The sequence below is a fragment of the Ambystoma mexicanum genome, chromosome 1p (genome assembly GCF_040938575.1).
Source record: "Ambystoma mexicanum isolate Mex_15411 chromosome 1p, UKY_AmexF1_1, whole genome shotgun sequence".
Lineage (NCBI taxonomy): Eukaryota > Metazoa > Chordata > Amphibia > Caudata > Ambystomatidae > Ambystoma > Ambystoma mexicanum.
The window spans coordinates 835,595,298-835,621,041 of NC_090921.1; the positions used below are offsets into that span (position 1 = coordinate 835,595,298).

General features: G+C 45.3%; 1 protein-coding gene across 2 annotated transcripts in view; it reads right to left on the reverse strand.

The window, feature by feature from the left end:
• The window catches only part of PIAS3 (protein inhibitor of activated STAT 3), a 588,108-nt gene that overhangs the window by 221,928 nt on the left and 340,436 nt on the right, over positions 1-25,744 (reverse strand). For both annotated transcript variants that reach the window (XM_069652797.1, XM_069652796.1), the window contains exon 6: positions 18,269-18,403. In XM_069652797.1, coding sequence (XP_069508898.1) covers positions 18,269-18,403 — 135 coding nt within the window. The remainder of the gene's footprint in view (positions 1-18,268; positions 18,404-25,744) is intronic.

Below are 25,744 nucleotides of genomic sequence, written 5' to 3' on the forward strand. Positions count from 1 at the left end.
CAGTAGAGAGCAGATCCTCAGCAAAGGATTCTTCGTGGTGCGACGTGGATCTGTGTTTTTGGCACATTTTCAAGACACCAGATGAAGAATCTTTCTTGCCCGATCGATTCGTCTCGCTTTCTAAGTCCATCACTCTAGTGAGGGGACTTCAAGGAGTGGAATCTTGCCTCCAAGGTAAACAAAAAACAGAACCTGTTCCAGTTTAGAATCGTTCACTGTAATGGACAGGACACTGTTTTAGCAGACTGTGGTTTGACTATCATAGCATTCGCTTTCCCGATATTCAGATTTAAATAGAGATCCTTACATAAGCTCATGAAAACGTCAAGGTTAACCTTAAAACCTTGGGGAGAGGTGACCATGATTAGAGCATCATCTGCAGAGAATAGGGCCGGATATTTATCCAGATCCATCATGGGGCAGTTCATGCACTTCAGCAGTAACAGGTCAGTTATCTCTTCAGTGTAGATCCAGAATAGCAGTAGAACAAGCACATACCCCTGCATTAGAACCTGGTCTACACTAAAGGGAACTGTAGTTCACAAGCGGCGCCACACAGGACCACTGCTGGATTGTATAACAGAGATCAAATGCGGGGGGGAGCATTTATTCCCTTTAATATCCACCAAAGAGTGTCCCGTGAGAATTCATCGAAGGCTGTCCTGAGATCCACAAACACAACATAGAGCTTCATTTTCAGCAGCACAGTATTTCTGAATCAGCAGGAACAGCCTGAAACTCTGGTCTACTGTGTTCTTTCCTTTTTGAAACCCTGCCTGAAGATCAGCACTTATATTATTTTTAGCAACCCAGATTTGTAGGTGGCGCAGAATTACATTCCTGAATGTCTTCCGTGCACTTTTCAGTAGTGAAATTGGCCGGTAATTATCAGGGCAGTCCCTACCTCCCTTTTAAAATATGGGTACAATAACTGCGTTTTGCCAAGAGGCAGGTACTATACCAAAATTAATAATTTCATTGCACAATGTGCACAAAACCGTTCCCCAGATCATATCCTGTCCTTATACAGGTTAATGGGTGCTTTTTTGGGACCTTATGGCCTTAGTGACTTCAACACTTAATTGAAAGGCACCCCCGCAATGTGCCTTATCTTGAGTGCTGACAACAAGGGTTGCGATCTTAGCAGCCATCGTATAAACCCATAAAGTGGCTTCACCACGCATCAGCGGATATACAGCTATGAAGGGTTGCATCTACAATCATCTCGCCGCCTGCAATCAGTTTTCAATAAGATACTGTCCCCCTCTTCATGTGCTTTCAGAAGAGCAATCCATTTCCCACTAGCATACTCCTTTTTCTCTGCAATTGAGCTCTTGTAATTCGTTCTGAATAGTCCGAGTTGGGCCTTATCCAAAGCTTGACTGGCTTGCACACAAGCCACTATATTCTGTTTAACCTTGCTGCATGCTCCATCAAACCAACCTGTTTTACACAGGGAATTCTTTTAAACTTTAGCAGCTGTACAAGTTATTTAAGGGATTAGATGATCTCCAAGTTTATCAATCGTTGCTAAGATACCACAATGAGATATTCCATCAGTGCAAATGGCGTCCAAGTTATCCAAGGTGGAGTCATATAAAACAGGCTTCAGATGTTGTTCAATTATCCTAGTCCATTTCAGACTTACAGGCTTGCCCCATGAGACCTATTGTTTCTACGTGGTCCAGGGGTGTGACTGGGCCTTGAGCCCCCTGTCCAACGTTTAGCCAAATGCTTAGTGGTTTGTGGTCACTTTCAGACCTTTCCAGGACCTCAAAATTACTCACCCTGTCCCAGTCGTTCGTCGTAATCAGAATGTAATCTATGGTAGAGACGCCCTTATAGCCTGCGAAAGTTGAGTTAGCCGGCTGGTCCTTTTGGAAACGACCATTACATGCCCCGAGTCCCAAATTATAAAATAAACAGGCTGTGTCAATTGCAATTCGGTGAGTTCTCCTTGGTGGGGCAGTCACCAAGGAAGGGATATACAATGCTGTGTCCTGGTCCTCCCAAATGCCCTCCAGTTCTCCAATGGGCTCAAACTGCACATTTACATCTCCGGCCACTGGTATAAGGGACAATCATAGATGTTCTGTGAGCTCACCAGGTCGGAAACCTCTGATAATGGCAATCCAGCCCAGGTCCTTAAGATGATTTGTGAGCCGCGCTATGTTCCATGAAAGCCGCTTATGGCTGAATAGCATGGCAAGGGTGACTTCTCCATGCCCCAGTCAATCTACTCCTTCCATACCTTCAACAGTCCTTCACAACAGGGTCCATGTTCCTAGTGGTATTGCCCGCCTGCCGGGCCCTCTACTCTCTAGAAATATTCTCGGTTCCATCTTTGAAACTGCATATACTCCCTAAATGGACCTGAATGCTGACGGTACGTCTGATCATGATTGTCAAGTTTATTGGAGGATAAGTACGATAGTCAATTGCTAAAATCTCAACAACCAAGTCCACAAAAATACCTGATACTCATATGTCCAGCCCCCTTCACTCTATTCTTGTGGGCGTCCCAAGTAGTGGATACAGTAACAGAAGCATTGGCAGGGAAACAAGAGAGATTCCCTGTTAGGCAAAGTTTGTATGCTGTACCCTCTGGGAACACTACAAACAACTCTGACTACAGGTATAGGAAACCCAATCTTTGGTATAAGCTTGTAGTACACAGTTTTGGTAGCGTGTTGAGCAGCCAGGCTCATCTCAAGAGGGGTCAATGTGAGCTGCAGTGGAGTTACACAGAGATTTACAGTTACAAGTATTCAAATAAACTCTTACACTCAAGCTTTCTTGAATAAACAATTATTAATTTATGTATAAGTCAGTTAGAATAAGCCTTCTTCAGAAGGGAGCAATATAATAGGAACACTCAAATACACCTCATGAAATACACACTCTTAAATTCCCTAAATCAGTAGATACCCTTTTGGGATGGCCCACAGACACTATCTACACCCTCAGGTGACTTCAATCGCTAGGGTGCTGGGACATTATTATATCACTGTTACATTTAAGATCATAGAGTAATAAGTCAAAGGAAAAGATTATAACATACAAGAGACCACAAATATTCTTAAGCAGGCAAATACTTTTGGATCCCTCCAGAAAGAGTCATTGAGTACAAAAGGCTAGGCCAAAGTCAATGGGCAAAAGTCTTATATCGGATAAAGCACTTCTGGTAGGTAAATGGAAAAGTCTTTCCACAATGTTTCGGAAGTCTTTGAAGAAAAGAAGAATCAAATGTAGGACCACAAGCTGATTAGACTTGTGAGTAGTAGAAGATGCAAGCAACTCTATAGCAAGAGGTAAAGTCTCCCAGACTTTGTACAGTACCTTTAAAATGAAGAAAAGATGCAGTGGATGACTCCTGTTCCTGTGCAGCTCTGCAGATCTCACTGTTCCTGGGCGTCAGTCATGGGGATTCGGGGGACTCCTGCAATGCACTGGGACGGTCAAAACTTACAACCGGCAAACTTCACTTTCAGTGGCTGTTCAGTGTATCAGCTCCTAGCGTCTACCGCAAATAGCAACACCACGGTTCCTGGCTGTCGTGATGGACTTTCCTTGCTTCTGGTGTCCCGCACTCTGTTGAGGGGGCTCAAGCTCGGTCAGTCCTGCTTCCTGGGAGTCCTGAGGATCTTCCTGGAGCTCTAGGCCAGCTTAAAAGCAACGCACACAATCTCGTGTTCCGCTCCCTGGTTATACGGTTTTCCAGCAGCAACTCTGTGGAAATTCAACCGGCTCCGAGATGGATGTCCAGGTGGCTTACTTTGGAGTTGATTGGTCCCACCAACTCAAGGTTAGAAGTCGTCCTTGCAGCGGCTTCTCCATCGATGCGAACTTGGCGTTTCGGCACTGCAGCAGGGTTTCACCGGGCAAACCAACGATCCAGAAGTTGCAGCAGGCGTCCTCTTCAAGCTCTTCTTCGGTTCCTTCGTCCAGTGGTCGACTCTGCCTTCCAAGCCAAAAGACTCGCCTTTTATTCAGTTCTCTCCCATTAATTCCAGCCTAGCTGTCAGTCACCCAGCAGGGTGGCTGTCCTTGCCGGACAGTCAGCCGGCCAATCACCATAGAGTCCTTTTGGGTCTCCTAGGAGACTAAGCACAGGGCGTTTTGGGGACCTCCCTCACTTCCTGCCTACCCCAGACACCCTGAGCCAGAGGCGGGCTTCACTCGTGAATCCCACCAAGGGCAAAGGGAACAATGGGACCAAACCTGGTTTGGCGCCCAAAGTAAATCTCAAGAAGGATCTTTCCACAAAGAAATGACGAAAAAAGAAGACCGGGCCATTCTGACAAAAATGGCACCTTTGGGTGCTTTACTGCAGCTGCGAACATAGCCCGCAGTAAATGCACGCCATGGTAGTTAAAACGTGACCACTGCCACCAGCCATTCTGTGAGAAAAGGGTAACAAAAAATGTTACATGAGAAAGCTAGACAAAGGGGATACTAGGTAACCCCTCCAGCACCCTATATTAAGATAGTGTGTGCTGGGTCTAGAAAGTTACAAATGTAAGTGAAGTCAATTTCACTTTACTGCTCTTGGAAACCTGAAAGACTTCCCTTGGCCACTGCACTGAAGGTGCTGTGTGACCCAATGTAAAAGAGGATGCCTATGGAGTTTGTCAGACTCCACAACCAAAAGGAACACAGTGTACAAAATCACATTAAAATACGAGAGAGTGGGTAAAAGGGTCTCACTCTCTCCAGGTTTAAAAAAAATCAAGTCCTCAAAATCCAGCAAAGTTGCTGGGGGTCTCTAAGGTGAAGGGAACTAGCACATTTCTGAGAATACTCCCTAACATTCCCCTTTAAATTTAGTATAGCATGTGGGGACGTAGGCCTAGGCATGGACCCAGCCAGTAGCCCTATCCTTCGGCACCTGACCTCAGTCCCTTTTTCGGCACAGACGGTATCGAATCTAGCAGCTTGCACCAACACTTTTCTTTGGTGCTTCGTGCGATTCCCTGTTTTTTCTTTTTCAAATTCTTCACCTCCCTTCGGTGCCGTGCCTACCCCTGGCACATGGCCACATGGGGCTTTACAAGATGCGCATTTTGTGACCGTTCTTTTCTGGAATCGGACCCCCATGAACTCTGTCTTGAGTGCTTGGGTGCCGATCATCGCTGGGACACGTGAGTGGCATGCGGCTCCCTCGCTCATCGGTCGCTGAAGAAACGTCTCTCCCGGTGGAGGGACATCTTCCACACTTCACCTCCAGGTAAACTTAAAGATTTCATGGCAAGGGCTTGCGTCACGAGAAGGTAGGTCACTTGTTTTCTAAGGCACCCCAGCCCGGTGACTCCTTCCCTGGGTCACCAGCAGGAAGGGGTCTTCCAGACCCTAACATATAGAAGGCCTGAAGCTATCAAGGCTGCTGGCTCCCGCACCGAGGACACCTGGGGGTTCTCCAAGGTACGAGGGGCTTTTGAGCTCCAGTTCCAGGCGCAAGCCTAAGGTGCAGTCCCATATGACTACCAGCTCCACTGCTGAGGACCGAAAGCCTCCCAGAGGCCACTCCGAGATCGATACAAATCAACTTGCAGCCCATCGGCTGGGGGCCCTTGGCCTAGTGGAGCCCTCTCTGAGTTTGGAGCTTACACTACAGAGTTGGGTCGTAAGCAGGCCCGATGTCAGACCCAGCAAGGGTTCTGGGGCCCTCGTGCCCTCCCTCCCATTTTGTGGCACCAGCTCACAAAATTGCGGACAAGCACAAGCATCTCTGGGCCCCTTATGGCTACGTTTATACACGTCATCTGTTTGGGTACCCTTCTCAGGTGCCTAGGCGCACCGACTTGGACAGAAGGCCCAGCGTGTCCGAGGGCTCGGCTCCTCCCCAGCGCTCCGATCCTGCGGTTTGTAAGGATTGATTTATTTTTTAGTGCTTCCTTCTGCTTATGCGCCCTCAGCAAATGGCAGGGTTCCTTAAAGAGCGGATCAAAAAGGTGGTCCCTCAAATGTTGCCTCCAAGACTCTGCCTCCCCCTGGTACCCCCCTCCTTCAGGGGTTCTGGTTCCGCAGTTATTGGTGGCCCCAGTCCTCCTCCTCCTCCTCCTCCCTTGCCGCAGGCTAACGGCTCAGCCTACGCAGGGGATTGAACAGATAAGGGGGGGGGGGGTGTCATGATGCCCGCTCCCGGGGAGCCGGTTCAAGCCCTGTCCCCGAAAGCGGACATCCAGTCCCCAAGGAAGGACCCAGCAACCCCATATAGGGGCCCTTTGGACAGTGTCCTGGCACCTATGGCGCCAGGCTCATAAAAGTCATCAGTCCTGCTGCCATAGGCTCCAGGCTCATTATGGGAGTGCTTGGGTGCACTTGCCTGATGCAGTCATGCTGCAGGATCCCGGCCTCCTTGAGGCCTGAAAGGAACTACTTTACCTGTGGGACTAATTTACCATCCGGGCGTGGTCGGGGAAGGATACATACCTGGAACTTCTTCCAAGGCTATTTAAACCCCACCCGAACAGCCACACGTGCTTCGCGTTGTACTGCATCTAGCAGCTGGACGCTCACCGTGTCTGCTCCTGCATCCTGACTTCTGCCACGCCTGCCAGCATCCTGGATCACCTGCAAAGGAAGAGAAGAAGAGAACAGAAGAAGGAAAAGACCTTACCTGCTAAATCCGCATCCCGGAGACATCTCGCCGACAATCCTGAAAAGGAAAACTTATTTAAAAGCTCATCGCGTCAATCGCTGCAGCGCCGCATTCCACTCACCTTTACAGGCCGCCTCCATGTTCAGCAGCGATCATCCGGATTCGCAGTCACGCCCCAGCGCCTAGGGAGAAAAAGACCAGAACAAAAGGTGAGAGAGAGAAGGGAATAAGGAAAGCTAAATCTCCATGTTAAGACTTACCTGTTGATTTATTCCCTCTTCATTTCGGGTCCGCGCTGCATCCTGGCTTTTCCGGACCCCGGCTCCTAAGGGGAAAAAAGAGACATCACCGTTAATGAGCGAATGAAAAGACATTACCAAAAAACGCTCATTAAAGACTTACCTGATTTCTACAAGGATTTCACTCACCTCTCATCTCGGGTCGGTGCCTGTTCCCCGGCATTCCGTACCCCGGCCCCTATGGGGAAAAAGACACTAGCATTAGTACATTAATGCATGGACACAAGGGGAACCTCTTATCAAAAAACTTACCTGGAAGCTAAGCAAGTTTGGTTCTCACCAATCAGAAAATCCAGTGAAGTAACTGGATACCAACGCGCCCCTGCATCAGAAGCAGGATGGAGAGCTCGTCCTTCCAGACCCTAAGGTGAGACGCTATGAGGAATCACAGAAGGGTTTCGAGGAGGGTGAGAGGGGAAAGTGGGAGGCCGATTGCATTACCCCGCAGACAGTTATAATCCCCTATTTTCACCTATAGAAGGATAGTTCTGCGAGCCAGACAAGCCAGATTTGGGGGCCCGGTCCAGTCCGTCTTCCGAACCCTGCGCATCACCTTAGAAGAGGTCACAGCAGCGCGAACCAGGCCAGCGCCTCCGTGGGAGTCAGGTGAGTGTAACAGGGGGGTCCTCCGCAGGATCCCGACTCCCCTCCCCCAGCTGAAACTGGGGGGTGGGGAGGGGGTGATGATGCGCAAGATGAGGAGGTTTCTGCCTCCGTTAAGGCCTTTCATGACCGTCTCCAAGGCCAGGTGAAGTTTCTTGGCGTGCCACATCCTGGACAGGCACACCAAGAACTGGGGATCCTAGCAGAGGTCTTAGCCCTTCACACCACGTGCCATGCCGTTCAGGCATTCCTCTAAAAAGGACATCCTGTCGTTGGCCAGGAAAGTCTGGGGAAATCCTTGAGCCAACTCTCGGATTAACAAGAAGCTGGATGGACGTGCTCTGCTCCTAGAGGGGGAACCAGTCCTGCTAACATCTCACCCGCAGCCTCATTCACTTGTGGCCGCTGAATCCATGTACCCAAAGCCTTCTTCCTCATCAGCGGCTGGTACCGCATCCAATTGCTTGTCTAAAGAGGACAAAGTGGGTTAGGGGAGTTTCATAAAGTCCCACTTGCAGGTGGGACTTTAGTAAGCTATCCCAGTGGTTTGTAGATCCCCCAACTCTTACTATCAGTCTGTACTACTCAAGGACCTTGGTAGAGTGGCAGAGCAGTCAGGCTCATCTTAAGAAGATTGTGAGCTGTAAGTACACTAGGAACCCAATCAGTAATTGTTAGGTGTTAGGGATAATTCTCAGACATGTGCTAATACCCTTTTGCTGGACTCTAGGACTTTTAATTTCTATCCTGAAGAGAGTGAGACCCTTTTCCCACTCACTCATGCATTTTTGTTTCATTTGACCTCTGTTTCTTTTGGTTTTGGAGTCTCACAAACTCCATAGGCAACATCTTTTTGCATTGTGACACACAGCACCTTCAGTGCAGTGGCAGAGGGAAGTATTTCAGATTTCTTGGTTAAACAACTGTTTCCAAGAGCACTGAAGTGAAATTAACTTTACTTACATTTTGTAACTTTTTAGACCCAGCAAACACTATCTTACAATATGGTGCTGGAGGGGTTACTTATGCCCTTTGTCTAGTTTCTCATGTAACATTTTTATGTTACCCTTTCTACATGGCTGGTGGCAGTGGTGTACTTTTTACTACCATTGAGTGTTTCTACCGCGGGCTGAAATTGCAGCAGCAGTAAAGCACCCATAGGTGCCTATTTTGTCAAAATGGCCCTGGTCTTCTTTTTTCGCCATTTCTTGTTAGAAAGGTCTTTCTTGAGATTTACTCTGCGCGCCAAACCAGGTTTGACCTCTTGGTTTGTTTGGTCTTTAGCAGGATTCACTGGTGAAGCCTGACTCTGGCTCCAGCGTGTTTGGCAGGGCAGGAAGCGAGGGAGGTGTCCGAAACTCCCTATGCTTGGTCTCCTCGATTACAGAAATGCACCCAAAGGTGATTGGCTGGCTGACTGTCCTTGATATGATAAGATATGATAAGGCATTTGTAACGCGCCTATACACAAGTGTTTCAAGGCTATCTTGGAGGATAGCCATCCTGCTGTGTGATTGACAGCTAGGCTGCTAATGAATGGGAGAAACCTGCATAAAAAGGCAAGGTCTTTTGCTTGGAAGGCAGAGTTGACCACTGGACAAAGGAATCCGAAGAAGAACTTGGAAGAGGACTCCTAGACCATTTGTTTGCCCGGTGAAGCCCTGCTGCAGTGCTGAAGCTCTGAATTCGCCCCGACTAGAGAAACCCTGCAAAGGACGACTTCTACCCCTTGGTTGGTGGGACCAATCGACCCCAATACTAACTCATCTGGAAATCCTCTCGGAGCTGGCTGTACTTCCATTACTGCTGCAGGAACCGATTGCCAGGGAGAGGAACACTGGGATCGAGTGTGTCGTCTTTAAGTCGGACCCGAGCTCCAGGCAGATCCTCCGGAATCCCATGAAGCAGGACTGGCCAAGCCTGAGCCACCTCAATAGAGTGCTGGACCCCAGATGCCGGCAAAGTCCATAAGGTATCTGCGGGAAGCTGAAACCTTGGTCCCCTTTCCTCCATCTGTCACGCCCTCCTTCCCCCGCTTGTATGCCGTACTGCTAATGTAATGAGTAGCCAGGTTTACCAGCATCTGTTGTATCAAAAGGGGACAGAGGTGAGGCGCAGGCTACTTAGCGGGTCCGTGCCCAGGGACACGCCCTACAACGCTATATTAGATTTAAAGGGGAAGCTCTATTTTTAGCTGCGAATGGTTCTGGTACTACCCCCCACTCCTGGGGACGCCCAAAGGGATGAAGGAAAAGGGACTGCGTACTCGTCACTACAGTGATTAACTTGAATATATATATATATATATATATATATATATATATATATATATATATATATATATATATATATATATATATATATATATATATATATATATATATATATATATATATATCATCCCCCCCCGTTAACATGCCTGATCCAATGAGTGCATTTGTTTTTTAAAGCTTTTTGGTTCTGTGTAATTTAACCATAGTTACAGAAGGGGGTTCTCTACTTTGCTCACTTGACCCAAAAGTGGATCTTCTACTATTTTCTGAGGGGTGGTTATTTTCCGCTGAGCAGGTTCTGTTCACTGCGATCAAATTAGGCCTGGAGAGCGGGGGTTGTCTTGTATATGATGTCCTGCTATTATTTGCCGCTCGTGGGTGTCGGCTCCAACTAATATAGCCCTGTGTAAGGCGGGACATATTTACGCTGGGTATCTGGTTTGTCCACACTCAGGTTTCTTCCTCCTAATGGGTGATATGTAGAACCATCTTGAGGTTGGGGGGTATCGAATGTATTTCTTCCCTGATGTACAATCTGCGAAGACACTGTAGCAATCCAATCTTTAAATATCTTAATTTCATCTGCCAGCACGGGTAAGGAACTGCCAATTTTATTGGCTACTAGCAGTACCACACAGAGTTGCACAGATCTGAGGCTGACATGCACGTGGGGCTCTGCTATAGCCTTGTGTATGTTCTGTTGCATCATAACTTCCTATCGAATAAATAAATCACAAAATCGGCAATCTCACAGAGTTGCCTATACTGATAGCACATGGGCAGACTCTGCTCCACCCCTGTGCAAGGCAAATGGGTGGGGTTGGTCAAATTTCACTATTACTAGTACACCCCGGACTGGACTGTCGACCTCGGGCCAGCCCACTAACGTATGGAGCTAGAGCCAACCCTGAACATACAAACACACTTTCACAAATATAAACATAGATTAAGCCTTTTGATTTCTAAAAGCATTTCCTCAACATTTGCATTCGGTTTAAACAATGTCTACTGTTGCCGTAGTTGAGTCAACCAAGCCCCTGGGCTTTGTCAGGCACTTATTCGCAATATGAGCAAGCCAGCAATAGGCCTTTTTTTTTATTGTTGCCATATTATAGTGCACACACAATGCACTGTAACAGCGCAGCGAGTAGGCGCTAAAGAGATTGCATTTTCACCAACGATGGGATTTACTTAGACCCATAGCAATTGACTTATTATGGCATCTTCATATTTACAGGACCACACACTCGCTAGAAGAGATCACCATCTAGAAATGAGTGACCAGTAAAGATACCAATGGAGGTAAGCGAACATTTTCTTTTTAGACTCCCACCCATCCAGACATGTAAGTCAATTGGCACTTAGCCTTATCTATATAATTTATTTCACAGTGTCTTTTTTAAAAAAAATGTATTAAGATATTGGTTTAGTTGAGTTATCAACTTTTTCAATCGTCGTATTATCAATTCAGATTACATTGTTTTCAGCAGATTAAAATTATTAGACATTCACATCTAACCACAGTATAATTTACAAGCCTAGCGTAGGCGACAATATCACTGTCAGTAGACTGTTAGTGTGGTCGTATGACCCATTACATACAATTGTTGTTACTTAATATACATTACATACATTCAATTAAAGTGATAGAGGTCATAGTCAAGCAATTTATGGTGAGCAGAGAGGACATGGAATAGGCTACTGTTATTTAGCGACAAAAGAAATGTGAACATAGGTTGTTGTTCCTATAAACTTCTAATATAACAGAAACATGTTCAGTTCTCTTAAAAATTGCACAATGTCAATAATTAGTGAATTTTTGGAAGCATTAAACATTGCTGACCATAATTCGTCGTTTGTTAATAGAGTACAATGATGAAAATGTTTGTGGAGGTATCAAGTTCTCATGTCGACTAAATGTAAACAATCAATCATGAGATGTCTAGCGGTCTCTATGGAATCAGGTAGCTTGCAGTAACCACATATCTTGGCCATGTCTGCTAAGCTAATGTAGATTGCAAGTTTGTTTTTGGTGGGAAGTAGATTGAAGCGAAATCGCAAAAATTAATCAGCATATGTACGATCTGGGAATTAATTTTATGAAGTATTGGGGATTTCAGTGATTTCAGTTTAAATGAACCAACCTTGACAGCCTTATATGTACTGATTTTGTCATAAGTAGCAATCCAGTCTTGTCTCCACAATTTGGTTTTTGCTTGATCTGGAAATTCTAGTAACAAGGCTTCAGAGATGTCAGCCTCGTGTAGTATTGCACAACATGCTTGTTGCCACTCAAACAACGGTCTAGAAATTGGAGTCTGAATTATTTCTTTCAGAACAGGGAACAAGTTTGTTGAAGTGTCAGAAGATATTAGGAATTTCCTATAAGCTGCTAGCATTAGCCAAGATACAGAACCCTGAAGAGACACAAGACCAAGTTCGTATCTAAAGAGTGCAATTGTAATACTTGCAGTTACCGGAAGAATATGTTTCCAATAAATACCCTCTAGAATGTCCCACCGCACAGATTTAGGAGTAGCCTTGGATTGACTCACGTATGTAATAATAGATACGACTTTTTTAACGTAAAATATTCTAGCCAGTGAAAGAGAGAATTTACCGTAAGTCGACTGAAGTGCTTTCCCTTGTATAGCTAGAAGTCTCATTCTCGAGGACACTTCTCTTTTGTATGGTTGGTCTAAAGGATGTGAATTTATGTTTACCCCAAGATATTTAATTTCACGAATCTGGAGTAGCGAACAATTGCCCAATTTCTAATTAAATTTAAAGTTTGTTGCTGTGCGATGATGTTGAAAGATAAGTATGTTGGATTTAGATGTATTGATTACCAGATCATTTTTTAGGGCAAAGTCAGCGAGAGCAGTGAGCTTTCTCTGTAAGCCAATTGGGGTTCTGTCTAGCAGAATGAGGTCATCAGCATATAACAAGTAAGATATTTCATGCTTGCCCAATTTTGGTGGGAATGAACGTACAGAGTGAAATATGAAGTTCAAATCATTAATGTAAAAGTTAAAAAGGATTGAGGCAAATGGACAACCTTGTTTTAAGCCAGCATCGGTCTCAATTGGTTCAGATAAAAGTCAATCGGTTGTCATTTTTACCCTAATTGAAGTGTTCGAATAAAATTGGTAGATTCAAAAAATAATATACAAGGGACAATTAGCTATCAAAAGTTTAGTCCATAAAATTTGTCTTGAAACAGAGTCAAATGCCTGCTTAACATCTATGAGCGCTACGAAAACAGGATGTTTGGCTTGAATCGCTTGTTGTTTTACAATTGCTAGGATTAAAAGATTTAGGGTTGTACCAACACCTGCTACAAAGCCCGATTGGTTTTTATCCATAAATTGGTTTTGTATAAGCCATTTTAAAAAATCGCATAGAACAAGTTCTCGTGAAGATTTTGCTAGGAGCATCGAGTAGGGCTATAGGTCTGTAAATGTCGGGATTTGACCTGTCTCCTTTTTTGAAAATAGTTATGACAATAGCTTGCTGCCAGGATGGCGATATTTTAGCCGTGGCTAGCACTCTTGTAAAAACAGTTTCGAGTAGCAGAGCCCAGGTTTCAAGATTAGATTTTAATATTGCATTGTTTAGTTTGTCAGGACCTGGGGCTCTTGAAGAACTCAGTTTCTTTATTATAATCTGAATATCAAGCTTGTCAAACTTGAGTTGTTTTTAAATCAGGTTGAGATGCAAAATAAGTGTTTGGGAGCGAGGAGGACTTAAACAAAATAGAGTGGAAATGGGAGATCCATGATGACTCAGATATTGTATTCAGGAGAACAGATTGATGAGTGTTGGAAGGTAATTTGTTGATTATCTTCCATATTTCACCAGATGATTTGGAGATAAGCACTTTCAACATTTGTTCCGCCTGGTCTTGTTTATGGATTGATAATAGTTGCTTGATCTTGTTTCCATAACTTGTCTTGAGCTGAGTCTTTATGCTCTTAGATGATTTAACAGATGGTGTCCTTAGTGGGGATTTGAGCTCTTGTTTAAGATTGAAAGTAGCTGGTATTTGTGGATGTTTATGAACAAATTTTGGATGAGTTGAACCACAACACTCTTGATTCAATATCATGATGCAATCATTATAGAATATTTGCATCGAAGAAGATATTTGAGAATCAGTCATTATGAGTCTCTGATGTAGTTTGTTAATCTTGCTAGGGAACCATTTGATGCGATTGCCAGCATTATTAATTTTAAGTTTGTGATTGAAATAGGATGGATTTGAAAATGTATGGGGAAGCCTACAAACCTGTAGGATGTTATGATCACTCGATGTCGTAGGTAGAACTTGAAAAGAGGCTATTCACTTATTTGAGTCAGAAGAGATGTAAATGTAATCTAAAATGGACTGACTCGAATTTCTAGTCCATGTTGGTCTTGGAGGCGAGTCTTCCGGAGTGGAGCCATTGAGCATAGTGAATTTTCTTAAGTTCATTAGGATCGACCATTTTAAGGCTCTTGAGTTAGGCCGGATATTGGAAGTTAAAAGAGTTGAGACTGAAGTCACCTGCTAATATTGTGTTTTTCACAGTTGGTTCGAGTAAGATTTTATTTAAAATATTTTCAATTTAATCTATTAACTGCGGTTCAGAAGGGGAGGCAGGGTTCCAATAAATGTTTATTAGAACGCAGCTCAGAAAAAGAGGAAGCTTTGTGTTAGTGGTGGTCAATTTTACAGCTTGTATGCCTGGGTCTGGAGATAACCAAGCCGCAAGTGCAAGTTGAGAGCCGTTGCGGATTGCCACTAGAAGGCCCGCAGCAGGCCGACCTCTCGCAGGTTTGGAGGCTTGGACAGATTCAATTTGATGGTTTGACCATGTTGGGACTGTTAACATACAAGTTTCTTGTAAAACAACTATGTCAAATTTGTTCAAGTCAGAGGATTGAGTGTAAAGTAGATTGGAGAATCCCCTGGTATTCCAGGATGCTAGGGAGCAAGCATGTGTAGTGTATGTAATATTATCCTAATACTCGGTTTGATGTTGGTCATTTTTGTTAGCACTTTCGACCCAATCCCACTTGGAAGGAGGGGGTTTAGACGTTAGACGTGCGTCGTTCATGCATCTACAAGTGGACATGGCATTGGGGCAGGAGGAAGCTATCATTTGCATTTGCGATTGGTAGAATCAAGTTATGAAGCGAGATTTGATTACTTGGAGGGGGAGGCATAATAGCTTCAAGACGCATTCCTTTGACGAATAGTTGTGGTCTCTCAGACCACACTAAATTTTTTACAATTAGCGAGGGAATACTAATCACTGAGATGTCTTGTTGAGCGGCTATTGGATATCTCACGGACTCAATATTGCTAGATTTTATTTGTTTTAGGGAAGGGATAGAGTTGAACACCGTGAGAATTGTTGTTCGATTTGGAATGGGATCTGAACATAGTCTGTCAAGCATTGTAAGACGAATGTTCTCATCTTTGAGGACTAAAGGGTCCGGATAACAAATGGTTGGTCTAATCTCTTCGTGAATTATATCTAGGGTCTTTTGGGAGAGACACGTGGAAGACAGGCCTAGATTTGCTAGTGGTAAGGAGTGTGTATCATCATCTCTCGACAAGGCATGTTTCAACTGAGATTGGACAAATTTGACAGAAGAATCAACTGAAGTGGATAAAGTTGGAGTTGGATTGGTAACACTTTCTCAGTATCTCAAAGAAGATATAAATAGAAAATATCAAGTAGAAGTTTAAGATAATACTGGACCCTGGAGTTCAAGAGACGCATTACGAATGGGTAAGTGACCCTATCTAGCATCCTATTTAGTTAACCAATAGACCATACTATGACCTAATCCAGTTGATTTCTCCCTTATCAACAGGGAACCACACCCGAGACTAATTGGTAAGATCCATTATATATTTTATATGTGAGATACTCACCACAAATGTAGCAACTGGGAGGCATCACACAAACGCATGCCACCAAACCTCAGCCTTTCGCCAACTAGACACTACCAAAGGCAACCATCCACATCTGGATTTTATAAATTTGGAAAACTTTGGACCTAATCACCTGGCACGAGTTATTGGGTGCTTCACGCAATCGCTTTAACAGCATAAGAGCATGAATCACACAGCTTAATGATGTTGGCGAAATGAATATCAAAAAATGAACTTAATCACTATGTTGAACGATGATGATGAAACGAATATAAAAAACTATTCAGTTTCTTTCTTAAATGACAACACATCCATGTTTATTTTGTCTTAGGTGTCAACCACCTGCACTATATTATCTATATTATACTTTTCCAATTTTGCTTTCGAATACTGTAAACATATGTTATACTTTTTGACACAAATCTGCATGAATTAACAGCCTTGAAAACAACTTGGTGTCGAAACACATCGGCTGTCAAAAGAAAATAAAGAGTACAACTAAATCTGATTTTGTTAATTATTGTATTGTACAAGAAAGAAATATTTTTTGGCAAGGCATGAATCACAGGCGCAACACTTCAAATTAATCTTTTACTGTGAGAGGTTTAGGGCAATACCTCCCAGTGCTGGGGTCGCAGCTAGCCAACCCACAAAACTCAACGGCCAAGGCGCACCAACAAACGGGTATACCCTAACGCAACCCATTGACGTTTGTCTGCACACAGCTTTCTTCTTGTTTGATTTATGTAAGCCCTTATGTACCCCTTTTGCAATAATGCTCATATTGGCAAGCATTGAGAATCTATTTGAAAGGGGGATCAGCCGGTTAACCATGATTGATTGATATTCTCCCCCTCTCCCCCCCATCTGCCCCCCTTCTCTCTCTCCCACTCTCTCTCCCACTCTCTCTCTCTCCCCCCCTCTCTCTCTCCCCCTCTCTCTCCCTCCCCCTCACTCCCTCCCCCCCTCCCTCCCTCCCCCCCTCCCTCCTTCCCTCCCTCCTTCCTTTAGGGGAGCTCACTGAACCACCTTAAGGACGGTTTCCTGGGCTGCATCCAATAGATCTTGCTGCTCCTTTTGCAGATATATGTCCATCTTGTTAGTTACCAAGCTCTCTTCCCCAACCCCTGTATTGTTAACTGGCAGGACATAGTTCTTTCCCCCCTCCTGCCCTGGTCTCTGTTCAACATCAAATGTGGCAAGCAGATCCTCTGGAGGCTGTTGGCTGGAGAAAGCACTTCCAACAACCTTAACCAACGGCTGAGAATCAGAGAGAGCCATTAATAGCTACACAGTTAGAACCATTACCTCTAATAGGCTAACCTCTAATGTTGTCCTCTGGGCACTTATCAATGGGGCGATTTAGATCATATAATAGCCCTTTGATTTCAGAGATAAGACTATTGACTTCTTTAATTGGTTTAAACATCCTGCAAATGTTCTTCTATCTAGCTTCAGGGGAAGCAGAGGCGATAGCCTTCCCTTTAGACATGACTACAATCATATATACCAATAACTAGCTAAAAATCATCCCAAGTAGTCAGATACAACCACTTAAAGCAGCTAGATTCCAATAGATCACCCCCACCCAGCCCCCTCTTACTCCTGTGTCAGAGCAGAGATATCATCGAGGTGCTTGGCATTTCGTACCTAACTTTATTAATTATGCTCCACTCATGGGAAAGAAAAGGAACAAAAAAAAAAAGAAAAAGGAGGTCACTGCCTCAGTAGCCATGGGGGGTAAAGAGTGCCTCAATAACACTGTTCAGATCCCCCCTTCTTTCTCCCATGCCAAACGCAGATGGATTGAAATACTCACAAAGTCTTCACAAAACCAAAACCTCTACAGAACCTCCTCGACTAGAAGGCCTGTGTCAGGACTCACCTTGCAGTTGATTGCGCGCAACAATATGGAGCCAAGGTGCCGAAGCCAGCAGTTAGTCAGCAGGGGGGCGAATGGAGTCACTTGATTGCACCTTAACACCACAGCAGTACCAAACGCTGTAAGCTTCACACGTGCAGGACTGCTCCTGAGGTTACTTCCAAGGCACTGAGAAGCTGGGAGAAGGTCACAGAAGGTGCCAAACACCGCACCCCTACCCCCTCTGCGGGCTTCACCCATGCGGGACTGCTTGCGATGTTATGAGCGCAAGGGAGCATGGCGAAAGTACTTGCAAAGTGCTGGGAGAAGATCACAGAAGGCGCAAAACACCACACCCATACTCCGCTGCAGGCTTCAACCGTGCAGAAGTGCTCCTGAGGTTTTAAACCCAAGGGGTCGTAGCCAAAGTACTTCCAAGGTGCTGAAGCACTGGGAGAAGGTCAAAGAAGGCGACAAACACTGCGCACTTACCCTGCCACGGGCTTGTCAAGGACAATAGAGCGTTAGAAGGATTGTTCAACAATTAAAAACAAATACACTAAACAGGTCACCCATGAAAGATAAAAGTGTTTGGAGACACAGTCTGTCCACATCAACTGTATGTAAAAGTCACTGTAGAAGAGAACATTCCAAAATAAATACATATATTTAAGGTACAAAATTATATAGCCGGTATTCGCTTACCCTGCCAAACTCGGAGGACCAATTAACCACTATAGTATTTGGAAGAGTTGACGAGAGCCTGATGAGAGGTGAAATTTTGATGGGCTGGCTAGGTCGCTTTGGCTCAACACCATTTTTAGTCGGGGGGAGATAGCCCTGTAATGGCAAGACAAAAAATACAACACATTTATTTGAAAGGACATAGAAGGAAACAGATGTGCCAAAATAAAAAACTAATAAAGATCTTCTGAAGGATATCATGCATAGACAATTTCAACTCTTCTTCACTCCATTAGCAGGGCTGGTTATGCAACCTTTGGCTATACAGGTGTTGTGGACTGAACTCCCATCAGCAATAGCAAGCATAGTCAATGCTGGACAGATCGCAGGCAGTAGTAGACCAAACATCTGGAGAGCCATAGGTTGCAGACTCCTGCTTTATAGTTTTTGGACATCATGCACATTATATGAGTCGCCTGACGCAATTGATGCTTGTTAGGGAGAATTCCCAAAAATGTGCCAATTCCCTCTAATTTAGAGAGCCCCAGCAACTTTGCTGGATTTTGAGGACTTGATTTTTTTAAACCTGGAGAGAGGGAGAACCTTTTTCCCATTGTCTCATGTATTCTTATGTGATTTTATACACTTTCTTTTTTTGTTATGGAGTCTAACAAACTCCATAGGCATCATCTTTTACAATTGTGGCACAAATCACCTTTAGTGCAGTGTCAGAGGGAAACCTCCCAGGTTTCCCAAGGTTTAAATACCTACTCTGGGATAAACTACTGTTTCCCAGAGCAGTAGGGTGAAATTGACTCTACTTAGCATTGTACCTCCTACACCCAGCACACCCTATCTTACAATAGAGTGCTGGAGGGGTTACCTAGTAGCCCCTGTGTCTAAATACTCATGTAACATCTTATATGTTCCCCATTCCTCTCAGAATGGCTGGTGGCAGTGGTTTTGCAATGAACTACTATGATTCACCCCGACCGCGAACTGTTCGCAGCTCCGGTAACGTAAAATCACAGGAGCCATGTTTTTCAAAATGGCGCTGACCCTCCTTTGTTAAAATTGTCCCCGGTCTTCTTTTTTTGCCATTTCTTTGTGGAAAGGTCCTTCTGGAGTTTCTCTGCGCGCCAAACTAAGTTTGGTCCATTTGTTTATTTGCCTTTGGCGGACTTCAGGAGTGAAACCCGCCTCTGGCTCCATAGTGTCTGGGGTAGGCAGGAAGTGAGGGAGGCGCCCAAAACTCCCTGTGCTTAGTCTCCTAGGAGACCCAAATGCACTCTGCAACGATTGGCTGGCTGACTGTCCAGCAAGGACAGCCACCCTGCTGGGCGAGTGGCAGCTAGGCTGGATTGAATGGGAGTGAACTGAATAAAAGGCGAGTCTCTTGGCTTGGAAGGCAGAGTCGACCACTGGACGAAGGAACTGAAGAAGAACTTGAAGAGGACGGCTGCTGTAACTCCTGGACCGTTGGTGTGCCCGGTGAAGCCCTGCTGCAGGTCCGAATCGCCAAGTTCGCATCGACAGAGAAGCCCCTGAAAGGACCACTTCTCCCTTTGAGTTGGTGGGTCCAATCAACTCCCAAGTAAGCCACCTGGACACCTATCTCGGAGCTGGTTGAATTTCCTCAGAGTTGCTGCAGGAAACCATAGAGCCAGGGAGAGGGACACCAGATTGTGTGCGTTGTTTGTAAGCTGGTCTAAAGCTTTTGGAAGATCCTCCAGACTCCCATGAAGCAGGACTGACCAAGCCCGACCCCCCCTCAGTTGAGTGTGGGACCTCAGATGTGAGGAAAGTCCACCTTGACAGCCAGGAACCGCGCTTATTGCCATTTGCTGTACCGCAAGGAGCTGAAACGCCAAACAGCCACTGAAAGTAAAGATTGCCGGTTGCCAGCTTTGACGGTGCCAATATAGTGCAGGAGTCCCCCGACGTCCTCCCTCTTGTCCCCATGACTGAGGCCCAGGAACAGTGAGATCTGCAGAGCTCTACAGGAACAGAAGTCTTCAGCTGCATCTTTTTCTTCTTAATAATAATAATGTGGCATTTATATAGCGCTATGAACCCTCAGGTATCTGAGCGCTGCTTATTATTACCTACAGTGTGTGGTGCTCATTTATCGATCTCGGAAGGTTGAAAGGCTGAGTTTGGCCCTGCTGGGATTCAAACCGGTGTCAGATGTCAAAGCGAGCGCTCTACTCACTGTGCTATCGGACCGGCTTTACTAAGGTACTGTTATACTAGCCTAAGAGAACCTACCTCTTACTGTGGAAGTGCTTGTAACTTCTGCAACTCACAGGTCTAATCAGCTTGTGGCCCTACATTTCATTCTTCTTTTTACCAAAGACTCCTAAGAACGTGTGCAAGGACTTTTCCATTTACTTACCTGAAGTGCTGCATCCTATACAAAGACTTTGACCCAATGACTTTGGCTTAGCCTTTTGAATTGAAGGGCTCTTCTAAGTGCTATCTGAAAGTGAAAGTAATTGCCCTCCTTATGAATATTTGTAAATTCTTGTGTTCTAATAACCTTTGTCAAGAGTATTTGGTATCAGGTAATAATATCGCCACATATATGGTCGCCGTAAATAATATCGCCGGGAAAATGTTGTGGCGGTATTATTTGGGTGACCATATATGTGGCGACAGGGGGCAAACATTTTTTAAAATAAATAAATAAATAAATAAAAATTGGGGGTTGCGGGGGTGTCCCCCGCATGTTCCATGCAATAATGTCACCACAAAAAACGAACATTTTTCAGCGATATTTTTGCATGGCGATATTTTTGTGGCAACATTATTACATGGAACCGAGTATTCTGAATGCCAACAGTAAGGTATTAATGTCCCCAGCACCCTTGTTACTGAAGTCACCTGTGGGTGTAGGTTGTCTGTGGGCCATCCCAAAAGGGTCTTGTCTTATCCAGAAACTCAGAGTATACAGTATTGAAGTGTATTTGTGTGTTACTGTTCTATTGCTCCCTTCTAAAGAACGCTTTATAACTGATTGATACATTATTAATAGTTTATGCAAGAAACCTTGAGTGTAAGTTTATTTGAATACCTGTAACTGTGAATCGTTGTGGAACTCCACTACAGCTCACATTTCCCCTCTTGAGATAAGCCTAGCTGCTCAACACGCTACCAAATCTGTAAAGTACAAGCTTATACCAAAGGTTGGGTTGCCTATACTGTAGTCATAGTTGTTTGTAGTGTTCCCAGAGGGTACTGCATACAAACTTTGCCGAACAAGCCTTTTGAAACATGAAGGGAAAATTGTTGGAAAGTTGATACTGTAAATGCAAGAAGCAATCCAGACATTCAACATTATAGCTTGTACCATTATAGCATTTGAAACCTTCATATCCTTTTGGATGTATGTACAACATCTTTAAGGTCAGCTATTGAATCAACTACACATGCACCGACTCATTTGGAATGATTGTTTTCACATAAAAATGATTGTGTAACGTTGTTCCACCAAATAAGCTCTCGAAGGTCTTCACAGAGTGACATGGCCAATCACCAGTACAAAAATATTTTTCATGTAAGTATTGAAAACTGCCTGTCTTCAGGAATCCGCCTTCGGTTATTTAGGATTTGAAATACTATTACAATCAGTCAAAAGAAAACACTACTGGATACAGCCTTCTTTACTGACATGTCCAAGATGAAGGGTAGGAGAAGGGTGCTCATTGGTCAACTGAAACTATTGGGTAGCTATGTTTGTTTGTTATTGCGCAGGAGACCTGGAGGTATTCGAGCGCGAAAGAATAAAGAGGGTTGTTAAGCTTGGGTTACATAGTTACATATAGGAATAGTACAGCTAAGGTTACAATGCTGTCTGCAAAAACAATAGACATAGCAGGTAGGTATATACAGTAAATAACAGGAATAGGTAAGAGACACAAAGATTTTTTTTAAAAAATGTTTTATTAGTTTGTTTAACATAACATTTATTGTCCTTGCTGCACATTGTGAAAACTCTCAAATAACCCCCCCCTCCCTGCCCTCTATCCCCTCCCTCCCAACTCCCCAAGACCACTCTTCACTATATTCAGTTCCGCCTTCGCCGGCAGGTCTTTATGGACTGCCTGTGTCTTCATTAGAGGAGGCTTCCTCTCTTGGATGGAATAATGTCACCGTGAGCGCCACCTATTGTTGCAGATCTTCGCTAGTGTCCTGTTTCTGCTCACGTTGCACGTTCTCCCAGGCCCCTGTTTCTGCAGCCGACCATTTCCGGAGATACTCCCGCCACAATGTTACGCTGGGGGTTTTTGTGCTTTTCCACCCCATAGCGATGCACCTTTTTGCCAGGATGTACATCAGGTCCTTAAGCTTGTTTAGAGGTTTGTTCTTCTTGTTTTTCTTGTATCTGCCCAGTATGCACGCCTTTGGCGACTGTACGCCCACGGTTACGTCCGCTTCGGCCACCTTAGTCCCGATTTGTGTCCAAAAGGTTTGTAGTGTCCGACATCCCCAAAACATGTGGGTCATCCCCGCACGGGGTTCATTGCATTTGGGGCATTCTGTGATTCTCGCTCCCTTGAATTTAGAGATGACTTCGGGTGTGAGGTAAGCTCTGTTGATGATGTAAAACAGTATAAGTTGCAAACAGGCGTTTCTGGACACCTTTTTATGATAGTGTTCTGACTTGAGTGTCGTGTAGACCGTTGAAACCTCCATCCTCAAGTGACGCACAGGGGAACTAAAGGAAACCCGCTGTGCGACCTTTGGGGCCACAGGTGGGAGATGTTACTTCCCGGATCCGCAGAACCTCTGGAACACCGATGCTGCTGTCAAAAAGAACGAGGTTAAGTACCAGGCGATTACAATATATCACGTTAACCAAAGGATCTGAATAGTCTTACCTATCTGGTGTTTGGAAAACACAGAAAACCTAGGAGGGAGGTTCGAGACTCAGATGAGGCGGTCCCTAGAACAATAGGACCGCAGGAAAGCGTGGATGCAGGATAAGCCACCTGTAGGACTGAAGGCGTCACTTGAATCCCAAAAGGGAAATGGCGTTAGAGTTCAGCAAGGTACCAAGGGATGATCCAAAGGCAAGTCAGGGTCGTGTCCAAAATCCAGCAACAGGTAAACAGTTCCAAGCAAAGGTACAAAGGGGTAATCCGAAGGAGTCCAAGATAGAGTTCCGAGATCAAGGTAAACAGTAAAGCAAAACGTAACGCCAAACAGGGTCTGAAGACAGCTGAGAAGCAATGATTGTTCCGTGTCTCAAGCCTTATATACTGAGCGCTTCGGGGTCATGTGACGTCCACCAAGGTCACGTGAGGAACGCCACTCTGGATCACGTGAGCAAGTGAACGATCGGCGTGGAGATGTAAAGCCGCCTCTTCTGCTGTAAGTTCTCCATGGCAACTGCCAGTGCAGGAAGGGTTGCAATCGAGCCCGTAAATCATACCTGGTATGGAGCTTTCGGTCCTTTGGGAAAACCTAATCACGTGAGCCTCGAACCCTGGAGGGAGGTGTTGGGGAAATGTGAGCAGTGTTCTGGTGTGCAGTGGATCGGTGTGCAGAGGATCGCCTAACATAGTCCCCCCCCCCCCCCACGGCCCACGACCCCGTGAGAAGGACGGGTAAATCCCTATGGAAGCAAGCTACCAACCGAGGAGCGTCAAGATCCAAAGCGGAAACCCAAGAACGCTCCTCCGGTCCGTAGCCCTTCCAATCCACTAAATACTGGAGCCTACCCATAAACCAACGGGAACCCAAAATGGCCGACACTTCAAAAACATCAGGAGAGGCCAGGGACACCGGAGCAACAGGGGCCCGGAGGCGGGAAGAATCAGGACAAGGCTTGAGGAGAGAGACATGAAATACAGGATGGATACGCCAAGAACTTGGGAGAACTAGACGAAAAGCCACCGGATTCACAACCTGAGAGATCACATACGGGCCAACGAAACGAGGTAGCAGTTTCCGGCAACCCACTAGGCGAAGGTGACGTGAAGACAACCACACCCTAGAAGCCACCACCAGGGGAGGAGCAGCCAGACGCTTGCCGTCAACACGAGCCTTCATAGAAGCCTTTGCTTCAGTAAAATGGACCACAGTACTAGCATGAACAGCAGACAGATCCCTAAGACAAGCCGTGGTCGCAGGATTCGAAGAAACAGAAGCATCAGGGGCAGGGCAAGACCTTGGGGTGTTGACCGTAGAGGGCGTAGAATGGAGAAAACCCTGTAGCAGAATGAGCCGCGTTATTGTATGCAAACTCAGCAAGCCGTAAAGCGGTCAACCAGGAGGTCTGCTGTTGCAATATAAGACACCGAAGATACTGCTCCATAGATTGATTCGTCCTTTCGGTCTGCCCATCAGTCTCAGGATGATAGGCCGAAGAATACCTGGTATCGATGCCCAGTAATTTAGTCAATGACCTCAAAAAACGAGAGGTGAACTGTCGGGGGGAAATTCTGCCGGGGTCGGCCGGGCCGTCCGCAGACCTCCGGGCAGGGAGGCCCCAACTCCTCCCGTATATCCCAGATGAGATAGAGTATGAGACACACACAAGGAGCAAGGCGACTCTGCTGTTTATTTATACAAAACGGCAGGGATGGGTCAAGGAGCGTACGCGTCCGTCCTGACACACACATAATCGTGGGGCTCGCAGGCCCTTTTTACTGCATTATGACGCGCTACTTGCGTCACTTCAGAAAGTTAACAAAAAACCTATCGCCACTCTTAATTGGTTGCTCGAGTGGTAGGGTTAGTATAGTACACATATAGAGAATGATATTAGTGGACAAGGTGTAGTCAGGTGGTATATCTGGGTTGTCCCTATAATTGGATACATAAGAATTGTTACATGAAGGCTCCTGAGGATTGGCTAATGTTACTGACGTCTGAGATAAGAGCCCCATGTTCTGATTGGTGCATCCGTGAGCTCCCCAGCCTGGGACCACCGTTGTTCCCAGCTCTCGGTGTACCTGTGTTTGCAACAATGTTTCAATATGGGTACGTGCAGACAATGTGAGGATTTATTCATAGGTGGAAGGCTGACCGCTCCCACTGTAGCAGGTGTCCATTGAGCCTTTCAAGTGTCTCGGCCTGTGTCTCGTAGTGAGGGACCCAGACGCCTTTTCTCTCCTGGGTTTTGGCATCTCGTCAGATTCGGCTTGGTCACGTGAGGCGGGACCGTGTTTGAGGCAGAATTCTGCACAATTAATATTGCTTTTCCACTGTGTGTCTGGTTTAATTTGTAGATATGACTTTAACGTTGGTACGCGGAGTGCGAGGTTGCAACATCGTGCCTTTGATGATTTGTTCTTGGATGTGGGCTTGCAACATTGCGACCTTGGCTGGTTGCTCCATCGGGTTCTTTCTGCAGGATCAGCAACCTGACTCTTGCTTTGTTAATGTCCACGGGAGCTCTTGTTTGAGGCCTACTCGGGCCTGGTGCTTAAGTAGTCTGTTTGGTGCATAGGTGCTTTAGATTATAGTAGCATACATTTCCATGACCAGTAT